Genomic DNA, 8,438 nt, shown 5'->3' with positions numbered 1-8,438 from the left:
ATGTTATTTCCCAGTTTGTGTCGTCAACGAGGGAGGGGCCGCCTCTTCCTCTCAGGCCCCGCCCTCATGGAGCAGGAGATGGAAGTGGAGGTGGACGGAGGACTCTTGGTGGTGGCCAAGCCTGTGGCGGCTTCGCCGGTGGTCTGGGCCAGTCCGGCCTTCCTGCTGCGGTTGGTGCTCTCACTGGCCCTGCTGGTGCTCCCATGCCCAGCCGTGGCCGCAAGAGTCTCCTCCTCCCTCAGCACCACCCACCACGTTCATCACTTCCACAACAAGCATGGCACTGTGCCCATTGCCATCAACCGGATGCCCTTTCTGACACGTGGGGGCCATGGTAAGACCATCCCTTTTGTAGGCTTGACCAGTGTGGGGGACCTGCATGTGGACGTTGAACTGATTTATTGGATTGGGTGGAGTTCATTTCCATCAGAGGGTTGATGTATGGCAGCAATAAGTTCTAAGTTGAGTACATAAGGCAAGGCAATTGGTTTACCCATCTATTGATCTGTGTCATCTCGCAAAGGCCCCCAATTCACTGCCTCAGTCCCCAATAGGCCACCATCTTGATTCATGTCTCTCTACTGGTGCATGACACTTCTAGGAAATGGTTCTGTTTCACTTTCGCTATCCATCTTCCAACATTGAAATAGCCATATTAGGTCCAGTGACGAATCAAGCGGTGATACCTTACCAGGAATGGGTCTATTGCTACTTTGAAGCCTACATTAAGTGTAAAATTAAGTCTTATTTCTGTTGTATATGTATTATGCATTACTTGTCCTATTTTCTACAATTATGTTGCGGTGATTGCCAAATATATTTACCAAGCGGGATGTTTCTAATGAGTAAACACTGCTAACAACAACAGCAGCTAATCTTGGCGCCATCACCTCCACAATCAAGTTGACCAACTTTTGGCAGAACAACTTTTTGATGCACGTCATATTCAACTTCTCATCAATAACACATCTCTACATTGGTGAGCTTTTGACATAAGTGATATCAAAAGACAAAATGCGAGACAGACCTGGACTTGATGTGACTCGGCTTAAAGCTTAACTAGATTCACTCGACGTCCATTGCACTGGTTGCCCGGGGGGAGTCCCCACATTTGTGATCCCCTCCAAGGTTTCTCATTGCATCCCATTGGGTTGAGTTTTTTCTTGCCCTGATGTGGGATCTGAGCCGAGGATGTCGTTGTGGCCTGTGCAGCTCTTTGAGACACTTGTGATTTAGGGTTATAGAAATAAACCTTGATTGGTTGATTGATTGAAAGCAGTTATTAGCAGCTGTATGGGCAATGCTACGTGGAGATGAACCATGTTGATGCATGACCTTGTTGAGCTTTTGAAGTGAGTGATGTAGAATGACAACACAAGACCCAAAGTGCTAACAACACGGAATTTTAACAACATGACTAATGGTCTTTGCTGCAAAAGTCAAATTGACCGACCTTTGGCAGAACAACATGTGTTTCAGCACCTGTAAGTCAATTTCTACGTTTGAGGAATTACCCAGGATGTGACAAAGTATTTCCACATAGTGGCTGTGCTGCAGTGGCCGGTTGACGGCCAAAGCAGTGATGCTTTGAGGATCCTCCGGGCTACTGGTGAGTACTGTCATCTATAGTAGAACATACTGAAGGCTATTTTATTGGGTGAAACGAGTGAAAAGATGACTATATTGGTTGTGTTACATGTTTAAAGGATTATAATTATGTTTAGGGAATAACACGTTTTTTAAATTGTCTACCTATGAAAATATTTTATTTGTTATTATTAATCCTACTTGGCGGAAATTTGCTTACCCTGGTCAGGCCTGGAACCAATTAGTCACGGTACACGAGGGACACTTAAAAAATGAAAAAATAAAAATGATTTTGTTTTTCAGATGATAACTAGGTTTTGGAGAGTTTTTTGTGTTTACCTCGTCCAGAGTTATGAAAAAAACTGATCTATTCATTAGGTTAGCACATTCAGATGATTGAGAGTTTGACTCTTTGCTGGGCATCTCTGTGTGGAGTTTGCATTTAGATTTAAACTAAGGTTTTCTCTGGGTGCCCAGGTTTCCTCCAACATTCCAAAAACATGTATATTTGGTTAATTGGATACTCTAAATCAGGGGTCACCAACGCGGTGCCCGCGGGCACCAGGTCGCCCGTAAGGACCGGATGAGTCGCCCGCGGGCCTGTTCTAAAAAAAAAAAAAAATATATTATTATTATTTTTTTTTTTTTTTTTTTTTTTTTTTTTAAATTAAATCTACATAGAAAAAACACAAGATACACTTTCAATCAGTGCATCAACCCAAACAACCTCCCCCATGCACACTCATCCACACCCACTCACACAAAAGGGGTTATTTATTTCTGCTACCAATATTCTGGTTCCCACAACATAGACAACACATCTGCAAGGGACACAGTCCCTGAAGCACACATGATTGTATAGGCTGCTGGTCCACTAAAATTGTCATTAATTACTATTTTTTATGTAATTATTTTTATATTGTTTTACTTTCTTTTTTATCCAAGAAAATGTTTTTATTTATTTATCTTATTTTATTTTATTTTTAAAAAAAGGGCCTTATCTTCAACAGACCAGGTTGTCAATGAAATTAGATTTGTTTAAAGGGTTTTTAAAACCAGGTCCAGTCCAGATAATGTCCAAGTCGGACTCAGCAACACACACCTTCATTCATGTACACAGAAAAAAATTAGGGAACACAACAGATTGCATATAATTTATAAACAAAATTACATTTTCAAAATAAGCATTTATGTACAGTCCAGATTATGTCCAGGTCACTCAAATTAGGGAACACAACAACAGATATCATACAATCTATAAACATAATTATACTTTCAAAATAAGCCTTTGAGGACTTCTCATCTTTTTTTTAATGTTTTTTGGCATCATTATCGTTTTCAACCATGTAACTTTCTAAAGTTAGAAAATACTGAATAAATGTTTTAAAGAAAGTAATACTAAGTGAATATCTGTTTTTGGCCTTAAAAATAAACATTTTACCGAGTACTATAATTAAATTGACTAAATCATGATTGTCAATGAACTCTCCTAAAATAACAGAAACCACATTAAGCTTCATAAACAAACCAATCCTTAAACACATTTTTTCAACTTCCACCCAAAACAAAGACACAATATGACAATACCAAAACAAATGCAGGGTGGATTCAGGCTCCTGACAACAAAATCGGCAATCATCTGACTCTGTCATATTCCATAATTTTAACATTTGCCCTGTGGGTAAGAAGTTATAAATAATTTTAATTTGAAAATAACGATTTTGCACATCGATAGTGGTTTTATAGATTAGTTTGAATATGGCATCCCATGGCAACGGGCAGTCAAAAAAGTCCTCCCATTTTCCATTTGTGTTGTATGAGGCAGCCTTCAAAGATTTCTTTATTAAATAAAAATTATATATTTTTCTATTTATTTTAGTTCCTTTTTGCCAACTAGAATTTCTTATTAGAGGTTTACAAACTAATAATTTAGTAGTTCCATAATTAATTATTTGTTTCCATCTTTTCCCAATTACTCCAGTTAGTTGATAAAATGAAAAGCTTGAGCAAGCATCACCATACATAGCTCTAAATTCATCATACTTCATAATTTTACCATTCTCATTGATAATATCATTGACAAAAATGATTCCTCTTTCAAACATATTTTTCCAAAAGAAAGGCTTTCCATCTATTACAATATTAGAGTTAATCCATATTAACTGCTGCAAAATATCGTCTCTTTTTTCTGGCACATAAAATTGAAAACACCACTATGAGTGGATTGTTTCCTTTATGAACCCCGCCATGTTTCCCAGCAGACTCTCTGGGAGGAGATCACTTGTAAAAAAGGATACAATTTCTTTTGATACAGTACATGTTTTTTGTCCAACAGGACATTTGTGTACCACTCAATGTTTAAATACATCTTTGGAACAATTGATGCTTTTAAAGACAGACACATAGCTTCAAGGCTGAGAAGTTTCAGGCCCCCATATTCATACTCTTTGTACAAAACCTTTCTTTTAATCTTTTCTGGTTTGCCGTTCCAGACAAAATCGAAGACCCTCCGCTCATAAATCTTAAAAAAGTTTTGTGATGGAGCTGGTAATGACAAAAACAAATAAATAAATTGAGGAATAATTAACGAGTTGGCAATAGACATTTTACCATACAAGGTTAGGGATTTCCCTTTCCATAATTGCATAATTTTGTCCAGCTTTCTTAGTCGATTATCATAATTTACTGAGCCTAGATCTTCCAGATTTTCTGGGACAACAACACCAAGTATGTTAACTGGTCCATCTGTCCACAAAACAGGCACTTTGCATTCCATTTGAAAGGACGTTCCCTTTAGATTTCCGATCCTTAACATTTTACATTCATCATAATTAAACTTAAGGCCAGATTGCTGTGAAAATATGTCCAAAAGATTAAGAAGGTTCCGCAAACAATGAGGAAAAATCTTATCTTTGTGAATCAGCCTTTTCTGACATGAACTTCATCAACAACAAACACAGAACACGCCTCACTGATGCAAATCTGCAAGACTCACTCAGAGTTGCAGTGTCAAGTTACACACCAGAGTACAACACACTAGTTAACAGCATGCAATGCCAGGCTTCCCACTAACTGACAAAGAAACAAATAACAGATTTGGTGTCCAGTTCAAAGTGTGACATGATTTAAAAATTTGAGAGTTTACTTTTGTATTTTACATGAGTTATTATTTGTACAAACATGGTGCAAAGTAATTCATGATTTGTTAAAAAATGTTAGTGGCTAGCTAGTTAAAATGGGATATTGTGATTTCACAAGACTGTCTTAGAAGTGATCATTTGAAAATGTTCAATTTGAAAAATGTGCACTTAGAGAAAATATAAAAATAAAGTGTTGCATATTGATATTTATCTTTTTCTATATATATTTATTGTGAGAAATCATGAAGATGATCAGTGTTTCCACAAAGATAAATATCATTAATTATTAATAATAACAGAGTTAAAGGTAAATTGAGCAAATTGGCTACTTCTGGCAATTTATTTAAGTGTGTATCTAACTGGTAGCCCTTCGCATTAATCAGTACCCAAGAAGTAGCCCTTGGTTTCAAAAAGGTTGGTGACCCCTGCTCTAAATTGTCTATAGGAGTGAATGTGAATGATTGGTTGTCTATTTGTTCCCTATGATTAACTGGTGACTAGTTCATCTCTTGTCCGAAGCCAGCTAGGATAGGCTGCAGCTCAATTCTGACCCTAATAAAGACAAGCGCTATAGAAAGAGGATGGATTTTTTTTTTTCAGGTTATGGACCTGGCTTTCCCCCAAAAACACAATGCACATGACCGCAAACGTTATTATCATTTACCATCTTTTTGCACTGGACATCTCTACTGTTTCCTCTCTCACTATATATAATCAGTCTCAATCAATTTGGCATCAGGGAAGGTGTGAGGAGCATCAGTAGACCTTTTGAGGTCAATTGGCTGCAGTGAGCCTCCAGTGGCGTCATCAGTTTCTTACTGCTGCATCGGATTTATGGTTATCATATTCCGCTTCCATCCCACAGCCTAGTGCATCGCAGTGGGCCTGTGCACATTAATGAGAGGCCAATGTGAGTGTTGTTGTTTTTTGTACTGGCTTTATCTGTACTACGTCAGCAACATCACCTATCATTTTCATGCTGATGAGAGGATGTGAAGACAAACTCAATTCCATTTTCCATCTTCTTATGGCTGATACTGTTATTCTACAAAGCATCATAAAAAGATGAGGCACAAGGGTCCTCTTCCTATTTCTGTTTCATTATTATTTCCCTGCCTTCTCCTTTGCCTTGCTTGTATAATTGGATTGCCCCTCTCACATTCTGTCTCTTAGCTATTTGAATGGACGTAATTAACATGTTCCCTCCCGCCAGACCTACCATAGGAGAAATTAAATGCTTGGCCCTGTGTTGTTCCAACGTGTAAAGTGAGGTTTGATTGGTGAGGCACACCTAGATTGTGTTCACACTTGTTGGGTACTCTAATCAGGACCAACAATATTAAATAAGATACTTGGTGCGGGTTTGTTTTGTGAGGTTCGTTTCATGTTCAATGTGACAAAACTGCCAGGGTTTGTTCTGTCTCTCTGTTAGCGTCAGAACGTTATGGGCGGATTTTGATTAAACTTTCAAGAAATGGGCTATGGAACATATTATTACATTTTGGCAGTGATCAGGATCATTCGTACTCCCTTATCTTAAATGTACAAAATGAGGCTGAACTTCTTTGTGTGTGTAAATGCCAGCATCCCTGCCTCCACCCACAAAGACCAAAAGCGTGGTTGACTGAAAAGAGGGTTCACTCTGTTTAATTAATGGCGCTATAGAACAGTTGTGCCTAAATGCTGAGACTGATGAAAATAGATTACACTGTTGCAGCCTGTTTGGAAGCGCCATATGAATAAAACAAACACGCTTCGACTTGGCAATTTTTGTATTACTCAATTTCCTGGGATTTGCCTGTCTGTCTGTCTGTTAGTTAGCAACATAACTCAAAAGGTTATTGGTGGATTTTAATCAAACGTCCTGTAAATGATAGAAATGGAATAATGAACACATTCATACATTTAGGGAGTCATCCAGATCGCTGTCTGGATTCTGGATATTTTTGAAGGAGTTTTTACGACCAGGAGATAACTCCTGGCATAGGTCTGCACTGTCTACGTGCTATAGTTTTAATGTTCTGCTATATTATCAGCTTATGTTTTACAAAATGCTTCTAAATGTACCTTTTAACAGACACACAGTTAACACACACACACTCAAAGAAAGCAGCGATACAGCACTACCAATTCATCTATTTATTTTTTTACATATTTGCATGCAGTATTTTTACAACTGGTCCGTGTCTTTGGGCCGTTAAGAAGTGTATACATTTCAACCACTTTCACTTGCAAACCGACTGTGACCCATTTGTCAAGCTTGCTTTGTCAGGCGGCTTGTTTGGTTAACACCCAACCACTCTGAATTTGTCCGATTCCACCTTATTGGTCCAAAAAATATGATTTATTTGATATACATGTATCTTTGTTCATCTGTCAATGTACATATACATAGACAGAAGTTAGATACTATTCCACTAAATGGGAGAAAGTACATAAATAATGTGTGTCCACCCATTGCCATTAACACAACATTATAAGACATGGCTCGCTTATATTGTGCTGGGAAACAGTTATTCAGATTATCCTGTTCACACTTGACCAAACTAGCCACTTGAACACATCTACAAAAGCATTATTTATTCTGGATACAGTACGTCTTGTAATTTAACCATGTTAAATCACCAACAGCATCCAGTCCCACTTTGCAGCTCTTTAATGTGCATCATTATTTGTGTTGAAGCTGATAAAGTTTTTTTTTTTTTTTTTTACTGTAAATGCGATACAATGAACAGACACTGCTGGAGTTTATTTAGAAAATAAACGCCCACATTGCTTGCTGATTACAGCTAATTGAAGAGTGTTGACCACTGAACTGTGGCATTTGTGTAAGTCTTGCTCAGTGATTAGTGGCCCACTCTCTACTCGACGCTCACATTGGTATCCTTAGGCCATGCATTTGTGTCTAAATCATGTAATGCTGTGATGCTGGTGAACAATAAGATCCTTTAAAAAATAGAGCTATTACTAGGTATTAGTGCTACGGTTGGGCATTGTTTGAATGCCAACTATTCCGGTTCCGATTCCTTGTTTCAATTAGGTTCCTATTAATTTGAGGCAGCGTCATCATTAAAGTTTGCATGGTTTGAATGAGGGTTCTATCGATAATGCTTATTGGATGAACTGTCCCCTTTATTAATGAAACAAAAATGTGCCTTTAAATATAAACCAACTATAAATATTTAAATTACAGACTGGTCTGATTAATGAAAATAGCTCAAACTAAAATTAGAAAGAGTGTTGAACAATATTCTCTCATTTATTTATATGCTGTAGTTACCCTTTGTTTTCTCTGGGGTATTTTGGTGTTAATATTGTGTTCGTAGTTTAATAACAATGAAAACACCTTTAAACAAGTTCTGGTAAAGTGTTACACTATAAAATGCTGATACTTGAGTTGAACTCACTATATGAGCAGTAGCACTGGTATTAATTGTTTGCTGCCTCAATGTTGGCATGAAAGACAGATGTAAATTATTAATTTACTTTACGTATGTATTTGTTTCTTTTTGGGGGAGAAACAATTTCAAAAATTCATTTCTACACCATGAATCCAGAGGAGTTTCAACATACTTGCATGAAATAACAGCTTTTTTATTTAAAAAAAAAAAAAAATTAGGACACATTTTTGAGTGGTTAATGGTTGTTCTTAGTTTGTGGTGGATATTTCTTATTCGTTCTTGGGCAGCTATTGAAAAATGTACGATTCCG

At 37.5% G+C, this 8,438-nt stretch overlaps 1 protein-coding gene across 15 annotated transcripts in view; it reads left to right on the top strand.

Annotated features, from left to right (window-relative positions):
* Positions 1-8,438, top strand: part of LOC133661820 (neurexin-2-like) — a 957,097-nt gene that overhangs the window by 682,378 nt on the left and 266,281 nt on the right. For 2 of the 15 annotated variants that reach the window (XM_062065345.1, XM_062065344.1), the window contains exon 1: positions 1-334. This exon is cut by the window's left edge and continues 1,111 nt beyond it. The exons of the other annotated variants lie outside the window; for them this stretch is intronic. In XM_062065345.1, coding sequence (XP_061921329.1) covers positions 1-334 — 334 coding nt within the window. The remainder of the gene's footprint in view (positions 335-8,438) is intronic. 15 annotated transcript variants of the gene reach the window in all.

Source organism: Entelurus aequoreus, linkage group LG12 (genome assembly GCF_033978785.1).
Source record: "Entelurus aequoreus isolate RoL-2023_Sb linkage group LG12, RoL_Eaeq_v1.1, whole genome shotgun sequence".
In the NCBI taxonomy this organism is placed as follows: Eukaryota; Metazoa; Chordata; class Actinopteri; order Syngnathiformes; family Syngnathidae; genus Entelurus; species Entelurus aequoreus.
Note: the sequence above shows the minus strand (reverse complement) of the source record. Positions and strands in the feature narration are given on the sequence as shown.